Here is a 17,334-nt window from a genome sequence, read left to right on the forward strand (position 1 = left end):
AGTGAGAAATGCATCAAGTAACACGGTGAAGTTGAAACTGCGTCAAGAGAAAGCCGGTTTCTGTAACCTGCCCATACCCTGCAAAATTGCCTCGACCTTTTTGCATGCTTTATTTTCCTTCTGCTAGATGTGGGACAGGCAAAGAAGCTGTATCAGGCAGTGTCATCCATCCTAGGAATCCTGCCCTCCCTTCCCCAGGTTTTTTCTTCACCAGTTATTGCCTCCGTGCTTTCAAGCTCATCCTTGCAGGTTTTACGAAAAAGCTGCTTAACACTATCCTTGCCCCTAGCTGAGGTCCTGAGCAAAGGTGCTGCAATCTGCACCCAGTACCAATGTCCTTACTTTTGCTCTGAAAGCATGTAAGAAGTGGCTTTCCTATGGAGGTTGAGAACAAGTCTTTCGGAAATTGGGATTTGAGGGGAAATGTACAGAGTTAAGGAGCAAACAAAGGGAGGTTGTTCCAAGCATAGGAAGTGGCAGAAAAGAAAGTGAGACTGGAGAAGGGAAGAAAAACAGCTGACGGTAGATGGGGCAGAGCAGAGGGGAGGGTGCAATGAAGCAAACAAGCAAAGCATCCTTTGAATATGCCAGTTTGCTGTAGGGCTTCATTGTTTGCTAGCGTCAGAGAATAAGTGACACACAAAGTGAGAAGAGCTGTTGCATGCTGGCCTTGCTGGTGGGCTTCCTGTATGTATCTGTGAGAAGAATGTGCTGGACTTGATTGGCTTTTGGCCTGATGCATCAAAGGTCTTCCTATGCTCCTAGCCATTTTTACCTGTAGAGTGCATATTTTGTGGCAAATTAACTGATGAGATGCACAGCCTGCAGACAAAATGGATATCCAATGTTTCCAGAAATCCATTTGGAAGGTGGGGGGAAAGAGGAGTCCTGGGTTCATGGAACAGTAGGCAGCGGTGACAGAAGAGTGATGATTCTTAAGGGGGAAAGGCAAAAATGTAATGTTTTTAAAAGCATCATAATCTTCTTACAGGAAAATATTAATTTCTTTATTCCTTTATGCAAACACCACCATTCTCCATACACATACTATTCTCAACCCAGAAAGGAAAACCCCTCTTCACAGGTCCCACCTTTTTGAACATGAGGCGTGGCATGAATCTACTTCTGCCAAGCTCTTTCCAGATTCCAGCTGCACAGCAACTTCCCTGATTATTCTGCAACACCCACTGCTGAACATGTCAGGTTACGTACACACAATCTCTTACTTGCTCTTTAAGAACATTGTGGAATTCCAAACATTACTTCAAACATTCCATTAAAGGGTACTTCCTGATGGTGATTTTGCAAGCGGATCTAGTGCACCTCCATTGGTTTCAGTTTGTACACAATTCCATCCCCTACTGATTCCTGCCTCTCTGCCTATTTACACTGCAGATTGCAGTGAAGATAGGATCCAGAGTGGACATCACAAGTGTGCGTGCATATACACAGACACACAACAATGTAAAACAAGTACTGTACAGGGACTGTGGGACCCTCCAATGTTGTTGGACTACAGTTCCCATTATTCCTGACCATTAACCAAGCTGGCTAGTGCTAATGGGAGCTGGAGTTCAACAACATCTGAAAGGCCAAGTATTTCCTATCTATGGTGTTTCCTATCACAAGTGTGAATTCTCCTAGTGTTTCCCATATGTAAAATGAACTTGTTGTTTCCCACAATATATCCATGCTTTATCCCTTAAGAATATGTTGCATAAATTTGTGATTATACATGAAACTTTGTACATGCAAGCTGCATTGGTGCTCAGCTAGTTGAGTGGTGCACTTTTAGTTCTTTCTTTCTGCATGTGAAACAGCAGAAACTGAATCTGAAACCATTTGCGTGCAACACATGTGCTCTACCACTGAACTAGGGCCATTTCAAATTTCTCTACTACACAGTTTATAATACTGGTGTCTTTCATAAGATGATATGCTTGGGTTCCATTTCCTTCCAGCGAGTTACAAAGAATCAACAGAGGGAGAATCTGCCAAAAAAGCACTTGAACATACTGTATTGCCAAGGTGTGCTTGAATGCAGCAGAAGAGTTGTCAGCCAACTTCCTGCATTACTACTTCCAAACACCATTTCACTGGAGTAGCTATCCTTTTGTCAGAGGCATAAATCTTGTACTTGCATGTCACTGCAAGCCCTGCTTCTGATGCGTTTTGTTCTGACTTTGTGTAGGTCTAAATGTCTTCATAGTTATGTTAATTCATATTAATATTTGGCTTCTATAAAGTTAGTTATTCCAGGAAAATGTACTCTTTAAGGGTGCATTCCTGTGTACAGCCAGTCAGCTTGAATCCCATCTATCAAACTGCACAGCACTGCAGCTTAAGTTAATAGATCAGGGGTACCACCCTGTATAAACTGGTACTGTAATTCGTGTACTCAATTGCACTTTGCATTTCTTCTGGACAGATGGTCCAGAGAATAGGTTCAACCGTTCAACGTATTTCAAGTTTAATATGGCAATGGCAGACTCAAACCAAAAGAGTACCATAATGTTTTAAATTCCTTTCTGTTTATCTAGCCGTATCAGAACGGCTCAAGGTGGGTAACTCCTGAGCCAACAATTGCAACAATTAAACTACACTCATCTCATCCTACTTCTCCATACAGTAGGAGCTTTTGCACTACTTGCAGACAAAATTCAGTTAAATAGGGTCTAAAACTGTACAGGAACATAGGAAGCTGCTGAACCATCTAGTCCAGCATTTGTCCATGGAACCCAGTAATGTCTACTCCAGACTTCCCCAGCTAATGACTTCAAGAGGTTTCGGACTACAATTGCATCAGCCCCAGCCAGTGCATGCTGACTATGGTTGATGGGAATTAAGGTTCAAAACCTCTTGAGGGCACCAGGTTGGGAAAGGCTAATCTACTTTGAGCAGTAGTGGTTGCTAGCATGCACTTACCACCAAGCTATGGACCCTCCTCCATATTAGTTTCTGCCCCTTAACAACTTTCTAATGTGTACTATATTTCTTATTTAGTACCTACCTCTCTTGTTTACTCTTGCTCTCAGAGAAGCTCACAAAAGTATGCACAACTCAAATGATCTTTTCACATTATGAACCGGGCCGATGACACCTTGATGAAAGTTTGGGACAATGAATTGAAATAATCTCAGAGTGTGTAATTATGTAAGGAGCACCTAGTCAAATGCACAGCGAACAAAACAGATATGCATATTCAGTTTTGAAAGCGAGCATGATTGACATCATCCTGACAGTTTAGAACAAGAACAGGTTTACAAAAATTGCAACTGCAAAATTTCTGCCAGATACAAAACCAAAGATTCCGATTCAGCTTGGAAATCATGTCTGAAATAAACACAAACACATTAAGGAATTAGGCTTCCAACGTTGTTTGGTGAATACTATTTTATGAATCTGATTATATAAATGTTATTATTAATTTATATACTACTTCATTTCCAAGATGGCCTCCTACTGGTTTATAAGTATAAAACCAATGATACATAATTAAAACATATAATAAAACAAGTTAAATTAAGGCACTAAAATAAACATTCACAATTAAAATATGTAATAAAAATAAAGGGACACGGGTGGCGCTGTGGGTAAAAGCCTCAGCCCCTAGGGCTTGCCAATCGAAAGGTCGGCGGTTCGAATCCCCGCGGCGGGGTGCGCTCCCGCTGTTCGGTCCCAGCGCCTGCCAACCTAGCAGTTCGAAAGCACCCCCGGGTGCAAGTAGATAAATAGGGACCGCTTACTAGCGGGAAGGTAAACGGCGTTTCCGTGTGCGGCTCTGGCTCGCCAGAGCAGCGGTGTCATGCTGGCCACGTGACTCGGAAGTGTCTTCGGACAGCGCTGGCCCCCGGCCTCTTGAGTGAGATGGGTGCACAACACTAGAGTCTGTCAAGACTGGCCCGTATGGGCAGGGGTACCTTTACCTTTAATAAAAATAAGCCCATTACAACAGCACAACGAAAAAGTTTAAAACAACAGTTGGTTAATAATATAAATTTTAATCAGTCAAATCAGCATATGAATAAGAACAAGGGGAACAAAAAGCTATCTCCCTTGGTTTTAATCAATGTACAATGACAATGAGTCAGAGCTGGTGGGGCAGCAGCTTTCCAGGATGTCAAGCAGAAATCTAGCAGGCAGTGTGAAATATCTCTGTCCAAGACCTTGGGAGCTGCTGACAGAGTAGACAACGCTGAACTAAATGGACAAATATTCTGAGCTGCAATAGGGCACCTTCCTATAATCGGATTAGAAGAGTCATCCCCCCCCTTTTTATCATTTTAAAATGATACTTTCCGTTTGCATATTTACAACAATTTAGTTTTCATTACGATTTTTATTATTTTACATCTGAGGACTGATTAATTGGGGGACAGCCTTTTTTGGTCAGCCAACTAAACATTGCAAGCCCCCTGCTTTTCCTCTGAAATCCGCCTATATACAGATCAGTGATCAAATGACACGAGAGCCGGAGGAAGCCTGTGTTCTGAATCAGCTGAAATTCTCGCAGACCCCTGTTGAATACAGAACACATCAAAAGGAGAACGGGAAACTCGGGGTATAGTGCTCTACCGTTTTCTCTCTCTATGAATTCTGAGTTACCAGGCCGGACGGAGCCCACTGATATATTTTTGGCCCCCCAGCGGCCTCTAGCGTCTGGGAGGATGCCTTACATCCCCGGGCAGGCGCAAAGGCCACGTGACTCGAGTTCCGCCGCCGCCATTTTGTAAGGACGTCGGAAGGAAGCGTCTTCCCAGCCCGCCCACCCACCCCCGATTAAGCAGCGTTTGCGTCCGGTGCTACGTGCGCGCGCGAGGAGCGGGGGCAGTTGATGCGTGCGCAGAGCGGGGGCTGGGAAGGGAGCTGGCGAGAGCGGCCTTGGCGGCGGCGGAGGCGCTACTCTTGTCGTGATGCACCGCTCCAGCAGCAGCCGTTCGAGCAAGCCGTCTTCCAGCCGGTCCAAAACCAGCGCATCCAGCTCTAGTTCGGCTCGAGGCCGCAGCTCGCACCGCTCGCGGTCGCGCTCGCGCTCGCGCTCCCGGTCTCCGCGGAGCCGCCGCCGGCACCGCTCGCCCTCCAGCGGACGCTCTTCGCGCCGGTCGCCGCCTTCGCGCCGCAGTAGTCGGGTACGCTCTGCCCGTGGCGGCGGTGGCGGAGGCTGAGGGGGTTGCGGGTTGGGGAATTGGCCCGGCCTCAGCGAATTTAAGACGCCTCCGAGAGCCAGTGTGGTGCAGTGGTTAAGAGCGGTAGACTCTAATCTGGTGAACTGGGTTCGCGTCTCCGCTCCTCCACATGCAGCTGCTGGGTGACCTTGGGCCAGTCACACTTCTTTGAAGCCTCTCAGCCCCACTCACCTCACAGAGTGTTTGTTGTGGGGGAGGAAGGGAAAGGAGAATATTAGCCGCTTTGAGACTCCTTCGGGTAGTGATAATCCAACCCAAACTCCTCCTCTTCCGCCTCCCCAGCATCCAGGACTGCCTGCTCACCTCAGTACAGTGGTATCTCGGGTTACATACGCTTCAAGTTACATACGCTTCAGGTTACAGACTCCGCTAACCCAGAAACAGTGCTTCAGGTTAAGAACTTTGCTTCAGGATGAGAACAAAAATTGTGCTGCAGCGGGAGGCCCCATTAGCTAAAGTGATGCTTCATGTTAAGAACGGACCTTCAAAACAAATTAAGTATTTAACCCGAGGTACCACTGTACCTTCCCCAAGGAGCATCCCCCATCTCTCGCACCTAACTGCCACTTACCGGAATAGCCAGCTGTTTTCCTGCCCCCAACTTAGTTTTATATAACATCATGGCCCACATTTCTGGGCGTGCGCCCAGCAATCTTGAGCATCCCTAAGCAATCTTACCCGTGATCCCAGCCTTTGCTCTGTGGTGATGCGAAGGAGGTCGAAAGGCTTAATGACAGCTGGAGGGGAAGCTTTGCCTCAAAGTAGAGAAACATGAAGTGTGCAACAGCCCTGTGTATCCTACATCTGAGAGGAAATCACCTTGGATTTAGTAAGACTTCTGAGTAGACCCGTCTCAGGTTGAGCTGCACGTTCCTTTCTTTCCTTCATTTCTACATGAAGGAAAGTGGCCGGTGATTTTTGCGCGCGCACACAATACCCTTAACAGGTTAAGGCAATACCTGTAGATTTGGTTTGTGGTGGGGAGGAGCTTAGGTTTATTTTTACCAAAGGTTCGTGGATCGTTGAATGAATTTGAAAAATAGGATGGCTGCTAAAGCATATTGGGCGCATAAACCTGGTTGGATTACAGTGGTGCCCTGCAAGACGAATGCCTCGCAAGACGGAAAACCCGCAAGACGAAAGGGTTTTCCGTTTGCAGAGGCGCTTCGCAAGACGAATTTCCCTATGGGCTTGCTTCGCAAGACGAAAATTGACGAAAATTCTTGCGATTTTTTTTCGCTCCAAAACCCCTTTTTGTGAAGCGCTAAGCTGCTAAAAGCATTTTAGCAGCAAAACCGCTAATCCCTTAAGCCTTAAAAAGCCGTTTTTAGCCCTTAAAATGTCAATAGCGCTAATCCGCTAATGGGCTTGCTTTGCAAGACAAAAAAACCGCATGACGAAAAGACTCTCAGAACGGATTCTTTTCGTCTTGCGAGGCACCACTGTACTTGAAAATTATTTCAACCAAAATCAACACAGCTAATGGATAGTCATGCTTAGGATCAAACTGTGAATTTCAGAGAAGATTAGCCTTTGGAAGTGATTGTCCTTCACTTTTCATATTTGTCAATAACCAAATACTTAAAGATCTTAAAGGCTGGGGAAGAAGAAGAAAAGAGGCTGCATTTGCATGATCAGATCTTGGCCTAATGAGCTGAGATGTGCATAAATTTACTGAACTCCGCATGCAATCTCTTTGGTCCCCTGTCCCCTTTGTTCAAGTGGGAAACATGCCAGGAAACCATAGTTATTCTGTTAATTGGAAAGCTGGTCAATGGCTTCCAAGGAGGCTAGAAAATGAAGCCATTGAAATAAAATTTGCTTCCAGTTCCTGTCTTGTTTGGAAGCCAGTGTTTGGATGTAACAGTACACTGCTGTTAGTTTTGATGCCTGGCTTTAGGAACGGAGCTGAGCAAGCTGCATGTGGATTTGTGACTCTGCACATATCTTGGCTTAATAAACTGAGATTTGATTATCTAGATAGCAGGAGGAAGCAGAGTGAGGAGATAAAATGCTTCCAAGAGTTAAGTTCACCTATCTAAAAATGTCTATTAGAACTTGGAAGTGCCCTGTTCCACTGATGGACTATCTCCCTGTTCCATTACTAATTAATTTTAAGAAACAACCCATTCCTAGAATTGACCGCTTTTATGTGAAAAATGGGGGTGGACAGTGGTTTTTTGGTGGTCTATGTCACTAGCAATAAATTGGGAGGCTTCCTATTCTTCTAAATGGTACAATTGTCAATTTAGCTGCATTTTCTCATTACATTGTTGGTGTACATATTATCAGATGTCTTCGCTGCACATTATAAACATTAGGTGCATGTAGTGTTTTTCAAATCCACATCAATTGTAGTAAAATTTGCATACTGCATTAATATTGGCTTATTTCTTAAATAGCATCATGAACCCCCTGCCTCATAGTAACTTACGTGGCTATGAGAATTCTGATGTTTTGTTATTTTAATTGTAGAGACGCTCTCCAGGCAAGCGCTCTCACTCTCCGGGCAAGCGCTCTCACTCTCCGGGCAAGCGTTCTCACTCTCCGGGCAAGCGATCTCACTCTCCGGGCAAGCGCTCTCACTCTCTGGACAAGCGCTCTCACTCTCCAGACAAACGCTCTCCAAGTTTGAGTGATGGGAACAGGTAAGGCTTCTCTGAATGCCAGTCTCTCATAATTAACCTTGGTTATCTTTCTTGGTACTTGTCGCATGGGTAATATAAAACACCACAACCTGATTGTAAGACGTTGTGGGAAATGTATAGGACATGTTGGGAATCTCATATAGGACAGACATATTTAACTCTCTTATTGACATATTTTTAATACCTCCCTTGGTATAGATTTAAAATGTTAGGAATTAAAGAGCGGCATTGAAAACATGTCTCGGTTTAATTTCATACAGCCTTTTTATAAATAAGAGCAGGATGGAGATGGATAAAAAGTACATAGTTCAGTTTTGAAAACCTTTTGTTTGATTGAAATCATTAGTTTTTACATCTACTTCTTTGAATTTTTCTGACAGTTTTGTCTTCAGTGGATTCTGAGGAAGCCGTGAGAGTAGATGTGGAACTGAAACAGCTTCTTTTCTAAAAATGAACCCCAGTTGAAAAACAAAATGAAATTAGTAAATTTCTTGTCACCTCATGACAATTTAGCTGCTATTTTAAACTCACATGTTCCTGCAGGTACAGAAACAGTGTGAAGATCTATATTATAATTTGCTTTCGCTGCCCAAACATCCTGTTTTCCTAATCCATTTTTAGGGGTGAAATTTCTTCTGCAGATCCCCAACAGCAGGTTTCTATTTAGAATAGGGTTATATACACAGACATGTACATGAAAAAGGGTATATTTAGGAAAGATAATTGCATGAATGACAGAAGTTGTAAAACACTTTCACACTGAACAATGAAACTTCCCCGTTGCTTTTACTTCTAGAGCCACTTCTAGAAGTAGAAGCAACAGGGAAATTTCATTGTTCACTGTGAAAGTGTTAAAGCTATATCAACACTAGAATAAGGAAGACCCAAATTGGACCCACAAGAAAATGTTGCCACATAGAGTGCTGCTGATCAGGGTTCTCTCAGTTATTCCATTCCATTCCTCTTTGCACCCCCACCAGTGTCCTGTGCTTTTGCCCCCAACACTTGCCCAATATTCCATGTTGACAGAGCTTACTCAGTTTTCCTTGGGCTGGTTATTTCTTTATGTCTCTCCTTAGAGTTTTTGAAAATATTTTTTGTGCATCTGCAAATCTTGGGTTTTCCCTGAACCAAAATATAGCCCGCTCTTAATGTTTGGGCGGTCATTTTGGCTACAGAAGGATTCATTATTAGTTTGCTGTTAGTATGTAGAATATGGAAGTATAACAGCAGAGATCATTCAGTGTGTAATTTAAGGGTTAATTATGTTGTAGGTAAGCCATCTAGACAAGAGGGGGTAAGTTGCGACCAGGGAGGGTGGCATGATCTTCACTGGGATAGTAGCTGCTTTGGTAAGCTGTCTAGCTGTGAGTGAATTTTCTTGTGGGTGTTTCATTGAATCTAAGATGCTGTCAACAAGGCCTGTCAAAAGGCAAAACTCTTTCTTTCTGCTGGGCAGGGCTGTCTTACCCATAGGCGCTAGGGTTGCGAGGCACCCAGGTGCCAGGCCCTCAGGGGCACCAGGCTGAGAGTCTGGGGCTCGAGAGTTGAGTCCGGGAAGAGCCCGACCGTCGGTCGGAGTGCTGCAATGAGCTCTTCTGGGAGCCAGAGAGCAAGCGAGCAAGTGGGTGGGCAAGCAGACAGACACGCGCCCAGCGAGAAGGAGGAGGACAAGAGGCGGCAGCAACAGCAGCGAGCAGAAAAGGCGGCAAGCGGCCTCCTCAGCACGCCTTTCCCGCCTCGGCTTTAGTGCCGTCCCTTCGCTCCTGACGGCAGCTCCCTGAGAGAGAGAAAGAGAGTGAGCGGCTTCGCCTCTTTTTGCCAACCAGGTGTCTGACAACTCTGGGGAACCTTTCCTTTAAAAAGGTCAGCAACTTTGGGGTTCCCCCCAAAAAAGGTTAACAACTCTGGGCAACTTGGGGGGGCGCCGGGCGGATCTTTGCACCCCTGCGCCGCATATGCTTAAGACAGCCCTGTGCTGGAGTTTGGTTTGTTCAATAAACTTTGGCCAGTATTTTATTGCTGGGCACAGTGCTCAGTGTCTCTGCTAACAGGGTACTGTTAAAGTGATTTTAACTCTGTCGTGGTGATAGGAACAATGCAAATTACCGTATTTTCCCCACTATAGGACGCACTGGACTATAGGACGCACCTTGTTTTAGAGGGGGGAGAACAAGGGGGAAAAATTCTCCCCCTCTCTGCCCAGTGTCCCTTCAGCGAAGCAGCAGGAGGTGCTGCACAGAGAGGGGGAGAATTTCCCCCGTCTTGTTTTCCCCCTCTAAAACAAGGTGCCTTCAGGCGGCTACCTCGGAACCTCTCCAGGCTTCAGGTTCCTTTCGACCTGCTCTTTGGGGCTGGCGGGGGGAAGCCCACCACCAGCCCCAAAGAGCAGGTTGGGGAGCAGCGGAAAGGCGTGCAGCGAAGAGGCTGCTGCCATAGCCGCACGTCACCTCTCCAGCTGGGAGAGGGTCGCGGGGGGCTTCTTTAGCCCCATGCGCGCTGTCCTGGCTGGAGAGGTGGCGTGCAGCTAAAGAGGCTCCTGCCATAGCCGCCCATCACCTCTCCAGCCAGGAGAGGGTCGCGGGGCTATGGCTTCTTCGCTCCATAGGACGCAGACACATTTCCCCTTCATTTTTGAAGGGGAAAAAATGTGTCCTATAGAGCGAAAAATACGGTATAACTTTTTTTCAACTGATAGCTTGATCCTATGAACCGCCCCCCGCCCCCCCTTTTTAAGGGCTTATAATAGCTTGAGCTGGTATAGGTCTGTGTCTTGATGGACAATTTTTTTCAGTTGAATCCAGTTTCCCATTATAGATCTTATTCTCCTGCAGTATTAGAAAATTAGATATATATGCTAGGTTCCCAAATGGTTCCTTAAACCAAGGTTGCTGTCGTCAAAATGGAATGCCTAGTTTCCATTTTGGGGCAAGACAGCTCCAGTCTTAGTTTTCAAATGATGGACTGTCCATGATTGATTCTGAGTTAAACTTCTGACTACCTTGAGCTAGGTTAAGAGCTTTGAGAACTGGAAGAAGACAAGTCACTTGATCCAGGGATAGTCCACATACATATACAGTGATGCCTCGCAAGACGAAAAGAATCCGTTCCGTGAGTCTTTTCGTCTTGCGGTTTTTTCGTCTTGCGAAGCAAGCCCATTGACGGAGTAGCACTATTAGCGCTATTGACATTTTAAGGGCTAAAAACGGCTTTTTAAGGCTTAAGGGATTAGCAGTTTTGCTGCTAAAATGCTTTTAGCAGCTTAGCGATTCAGAAAAAGGGGTTTTGGAGCGAAAAAACACCCGAAAATTTTCGTCAATTTTCGTCTTGCGAAGCAAGCCCATAGGGAAATTCGTCTTGCGAAGCGCCTCTGCAAACGGAAAACCCTTTCGTCTTGCGGGTTTTCCATCTTGCGAGGCATTCGTCTTGCGGGGCACCACTGTATATTGACCTAAATTTACCTCTTTTTCTTAATGGTGACTGTTCCTGCTCAGGCTGCACAGAAAAAGCAATTTGGTTCCAGAAATTCATTCCGATTGTGCAGATAAAATGTAACTGATAAAATTTTACAGGGTATTAGTGGGATATTAGTGTGTGAAAACAGTCCAGATCCAATGATCCCCAGATGGTGATGTCGGGTGCCATCCTGGTGCCCAGGCATCTTCACTTGGTTGCAAGTGGTCAAAAGCCAGGGGCAAAATGCGCCTGGTGCCTGGCTAATTTTGAACACTGCTTTGAACTGATAAGGAAGTTGTCTTCCATATTTTGATATTTTGCTTCAAACTGTTTTTGACATGTTAGGTGCATGAAGATCTCTTCACAATTATTGTTGGGAAAGCGTTCAGCAGGCTGAGTGTGATGAACACATGTATTTAGGTTCAATGCTTTCAGCAATCCTCATTTAAAAACATGCATGGAAGTTATTTTCAGTAGTAATTCTGAGGGGGTTTTTTGTTTTGTTTTTTTGCTAAAGTAACATGCAGAAAACAGTATGTGAAGGAAATTATTTGAGGAGTGGAGGGTGAGAAACTTTGCTGAATTTTGAACTACAATATTGTTGCTGAAGAAAGGGGGAATTCTACTACTGTAAAACATACCAAAATGTTCTGTTGCTTACTTTCCCCCTAGATAGCCAGCAAGACATTTGTGTTCTTTTTTTTTTTATGAGACCATGTAAAAAAGCTAAACACAACCCTAAATGTGTGTTGTTCAAATCCACCATAAAATAATTGAAGTATGCAGGCCTTTTGTGTAAGATAAATAGACAAACTGGAACCTGAGTGCTCTCAAGTTTGGGCTTCTGTTCCTTCTGTTCCTGTTGCATGTCTCCTATGCTCATAAATAACAAGACTTCTCAAATGAATTATTTCGCTCACTGCAGCATAGTTTGGACTGTCATGGGGTGAAGTTATTGCTGAGTATATAAAATCTTCAGAACCAGCCATCTTGGGTTCAAGGCAAGAAGTATTGAGTTGTCATACAAAGGGCACTTTATGCCAGCTGGAGTTCAGGGGGGGTTATTCCAAGTTGCTGATTTTGTTCTGTACCTCTCTTATTAGGGATGACTTGGCTGATGGTCCAATATTTAGCAGTGGCCTTCCACGCCCTCAAAGCATTGAGCGGTATTCCTTGAGCAAGGAAACTCCTCCTTCACCTTTCAATACAGGACAAGATGAGGATTATCGCTTTAGAGACGATTTCCTCCATCAATCAGACTATAGCACCAGCTATAACCATCTACAATATCTCCCAAAGGAAACGGAAAGGTATAGAATGCTACTTGGGAAGCCATCAGAGGATACAGGGCAAGACCTAGAACTTCCTAAACATGACAGAGATGACAGACTGCTTAAGATAGACATAGAGCCTGAGGATTTCTTGTCTGGGACGTGGAGCTTCTGCAAACAAGATCCTAGTAAGAGCCCAAGCCTGCCATTTCACGATGTGGATTTACGTGTACTTGAATATCCTGGGGGGAAAAGCAAAGAGGAGGAGCTGAGCAGAAATTGCAGTCAAGACCCTGAACATAAATATATTTATAGACCTAATGAAATAACAGCAATGCCCAAAAAATCTATTCTGAAGAAACACAGGGATGATCCTTCGGTGCAGGTTTGGCATGTATTTCTCTCTCTGGTTAAACTGTCCTTTACACTTTTTACTGCTCTTTTATTGAATCTTAAATTTTATTATTAAACTTAATCTCTGTTAATTCTGGAACAAATACCCTCAGAATAATATCCAGGCTTCCCTCACAGTTGTGGAGTTTGTTTGGTATAACTTGTAGAATAATCAGCATACTGGATCCCATTTTTCTTGGAATGAGGACATTTTACTAGTTTTGGTATTTAGAGCATCCCACTTCATGAGCAATTCTACCTTTCAAAAGTTTTCATTCAGCTTATTCATATAGCTTTAAAATTCACACACAATCAAAATCCTTACTTATTAAAAAAAACCCTAAGCTTTCCAGAAACAGATTTCCAGGCAGTATACATAGGAATTTAAATATAGGCGATTCCCTGTTAGTGTGGGGGTTGCTTTCCAGGTCATTGTACATGTTAGCAATTGTGCGTAAGCCCATTTTGCTCCCTTCCAAAGCTGAAAGCAGCGCATGTCTTGGTGGTCACATGTCAGGTAGACAGGTGCAAGGTGATCGCCACCTGTACTACAATCTAAAACAACCGAGAATACAATAAAGTTGAGAATGGCAGAACTATTCAGCTAGATAATATAACAATTTGCAGTGGCTGGGTTACAGAAACATTTTTACCTGGTTCGAGCACCAGATTCACTATCCTTGGCAGTGCATTCTGTAGCTGTGATGCTATCACACAGAAGAGCCTCCCACTTGTATATGTGTAATGTTTTTCTCCTATAGATAGAACCTGCGGCAAGGTGCCAGAAATGTTTTAACACCTTGACATCTGAAGGCAGCCCTGTATAGGAAAGCTTTTTAAGGTTTAATTTTTTACTATGTTTCTATATATATGCTGGAAGATGCCCAGAGTGGCTGAGATACAAATAATAAATTATTATTGTTATTGTTGTTATTATTAATCTGGACATGATGGGGTTTTTTACCTCTACAGCAGAAAAATCAGAATAGTCAAGACCACCAAATTAAGGTGGTTTTTGGAATGGTACATCTGGGATTTGTTTTGAACCATTTAATGGCACTTGCAATGGGTTGAATGCAAACAAAATAAGGGTACTATTATTCACATCTGTGTGTAGGCTGAAATTGAAGGGTTGGCAATTTATGCAGTACATTTACCATGTTGTGCATTTTTTTAACCTGCTTGAACCTAATACAAGAATCTTAATACTAGAATTACCTAGTTGGATTGGACTGCAAACATTCTCTCAAACTGGTATGGAATGCTCTGAACAGGTGACATTTCATACTATCATGACTGGATTGTTTTTCTGTTGTGTAGCTGTGGAGAGAGAGCACCTTGGCAGGTGGTTCCAATACTAAATACTGTAAATAAATAATGTTTTTCAAAACCGTGCCAACTATGATGTGGCAAGTACCTTTTTGGCATCCTGCTCTCTCTATCTCAGGGTTTCATCATATGAAAAAATCAGTTCGTTTCTGATAATAGTAACAATATGCCCGTGGGAATTATCTTTTTGTAGCTGCACATAATGCTTGCTTGTGAATGTTTTGGTGCAAAAAACACTTTGGGTTTGGTGCAAAAAACACTTTGGGTTTGGTGAAAAATGTTGATTTCAAATCTCCAAAGGTATTGTTTTACATATGTTTGTCCCTGTCCACAGCCACTGTGCTGCTCCTCAGTTACTCATTTGACATGGTTTTTCTTCTCCTCTTTTATTGCTGTGTAATCTCAGCAAATCAGGCATTGCAGAATGATTCTCAGGGTACTGCATATCCCCTCAGCTTTGTCTAAATGACAGTGTTATTCAGGGCAAACAAAGCCCTCTCATTGCCCTCACTGTGAATGAGGGTAGCTTGAGTAGGGGCAAGAATTGCACAGCTATTACCAAGGTATCAAGCTGACAAATCTTACCTCGCTGTACTGGCAGTTTTATAGCTCATTAGATCAGTGTTGCAAGCCAGGGTTGGCCTTTAGTGGGGGATAATTGGTCACTTTCTCTTCCAGTGCCCTATTAAAGACGATCAGGCAGGAGTGTTGATTGTCGGCAGTGAAAGTGACATGACAAAAGTGTATAAAATTATGCACAGCATGGAGAAAGGAGCTAGAGAAAAGTTTTCTCTTTCTCATAATACTAGAACTTATGGACATCCAAGGAAGCTGAATGTTGGAAGATTCAAGACAGACAAAAGGAAGTACTTCTTCACACTGCACGTAGTTTAACTGTGGAATTCCTGCCCACAAGAGGCAGTAATAGCCGCTAACTTGGGTGGCTTTAAAAGAGGATTGGCAAATTCACAGAGGTTATGGCTATCAGTGGCTGCTAACCCTGATGGATATGCTCTGCCTTCACTGTTGTGTTGAAGGTGGTATGCTTCAGAATACCAGTTGCTGGAAACTGCAGGTGGGCAGAGGGCTGTTGCTCTCAGCTCTTGCTTGTGGGCTTCCCTTGGGCTTCTAGTTGGCCACTATGAGAACAGGATTCTGGGCTAGGTGGGCCACTGGTTGGATCCAGCAGACTGTTCTCACATTCTTAAAGTATGGCCCATCCCTAATCAAAATGGCCATCTTATGCAGATGTAACAGTGTGGTATTTAGGAACTATTTTGTCTCTTTCAATTCCATTTCTATCTTTGTCTTACAGTTTTCGTTAGTGTTATGAACTACTGACTATAAACCCTTTATATTAAAGTTATGTCTGTCTTAATAGATTGGGAAAGTGATTAGCCTCCTTGCAAAATGTAGTAACAAATGGCAATTTCTTTCTTTTTAGCCTGAAGTCTTTTCTAGCAGTTCTGCCTCTCTCAAAGAGCCCCCTCTTCTTTCAGATGATCCTCCTTTTCCCCAGAGAACCAACAGCATTGCTCCTTTTTCAACTGAGGAGGTGAAATTCCTCAAACAGTTCAATAAAAATGCAGATGTAGAACCTGCAAATACAACATCTGAAGACAATGTGCATAATTGGAAGCTGCATTCTGGCCAAAAACAAAACATTTCCCATTATAAACAGAATTTTGGGAGCTTTTTGAATCAGAGAGAGTGTCATGAGTCCACATCAGAGCATGAAGACCAGCACAGTTACTTCTTGCTTCCCCATGAAAGAGCCAGCCAGGAAGGGAATGGCTTTTCACACATTCTGAGTATGAAAACAGATTCTACCAGCACTCAAGAAAAGAGAAGGAACAGCCTACTTGATGATGTTGAGGCTGAAGAGAAGTTTCTTTATGGTGATAATGGGGATGACTCAATTTTTATTCAAAGGATAACATTGAGTGGTGATAAAGAACATGGATGGAAGAAAATAAGCTCTCCTCCTGCTAGTCTATCTGTAAAATCAGACACTTTAGAAGAATCCAAACCAGAGCATGAGAAAATTTATGACTTGCTCAAAACTATTGGTCTTGACATTGGGGTGGCTGAAATTGGTAAGCTTGCTGCCCGCACTCAGGAACGCCTCCATGGGAAGAAAGCATCTCGTTCTCCTGATCGTCGTTCAGTGGCTTCTCATAAACCTAGGAAAGACTCTAGGGAGTCTAAGGAAAGGCACCGCAGTCAAAGTGACACTCATTCTCCAGAGCCAAGGTGGAACCACTCTCCCTCTCCTGATTATTTCCCACCATCTAAAGAGATGTCTCCTGCTTCACATTCTAAGCACACTGAAAGCAAAACGGCACGGCAAGATTATCATTTCCCACAAGAGCAAGCTGTTGCCATAGCATCTCCAATTCCATCTGCCCCACCTTGTCTTCCTCAAATGTTTCCTGCTCCCATGTATCCCCAGTATAGTGTTCCATTCTATTTACCATTTGGTGCAACTCCCCTGCCACAAAACTATCCACCTCCTACAATGCCTCCTCCTGGCTATAATCCATATGGACAGTATTTCACTTATGCAGCTTCAGGCTGGGCCACGTATCCTCCCCAGCAGGCTCCTCCCCAGCAGGCTGATCCTGAATTTCCAAATGCACCTGAGTATGGTACTCCAACAATGCCACCAAATCATTCAGTTTCCAACGTCAGAGTTATTCAGACAATTTCCACAACACGAAGGACTTGTGATATCAAAAGAAAGACATCTATGATTGTTCAAACCCCTTTCTCTGCTCCTAATTCCAAATTGCTCCCTCAGCCTACCCACAAAGGCGCTAAGGAAAAAATACCTGATGATAGAAATCGAGCTGCTCAGAAACAAAAGGTGAGAATGTTTATCTTACAAGCAGATGTATCTTCCTCCTCCCCCCTTCTACCACATTTCCTTTTCCACATAGTAGCAATGTAGCTGCTGCTATTGAGAAGTGGATAGTATCCTTATAGACTTACTTCTGAATGCCTTATACTGTAGTTTAAAAATATATACAGTGGTACCTCGGGTTACAGACA

General features: G+C 43.8%; 1 protein-coding gene across 4 annotated transcripts in view; it reads left to right on the top strand.

Moving 5' to 3' along the window:
* The first annotated feature begins 4,695 nt into the window (after positions 1-4,695).
* Positions 4,696-17,334, top strand: part of LOC310673614 (zinc finger protein 318-like) — a 42,801-nt gene continuing 30,162 nt past the window's right edge. For 3 of the 4 annotated variants that reach the window (XR_014509149.1, XR_014509150.1, XM_083432153.1), the window contains exons 1-4: positions 4,698-5,129; positions 7,662-7,834; positions 12,394-12,946; positions 15,728-17,149. Coding sequence is in view for 2 of the 4 variants with exons in the window: in XM_083432153.1 (XP_083288279.1) it covers positions 4,914-5,129; positions 7,662-7,834; positions 12,394-12,946; positions 15,728-17,149 (2,364 nt within the window). In the remaining 2 variants the exon portion in view is untranslated. Of the gene's footprint in view, positions 5,130-7,661; positions 7,835-12,393; positions 12,947-15,727; positions 17,150-17,334 lie in introns of all 4 variants that reach the window. The other variant, XM_083432152.1, reaches the window with a different exon arrangement.

The sequence above is a fragment of the Podarcis tiliguerta genome (assembly GCF_965153285.1).
Source record: "Podarcis tiliguerta genome assembly, chromosome: 3".
Taxonomy (NCBI): domain Eukaryota; kingdom Metazoa; phylum Chordata; class Lepidosauria; order Squamata; family Lacertidae; genus Podarcis; species Podarcis tiliguerta.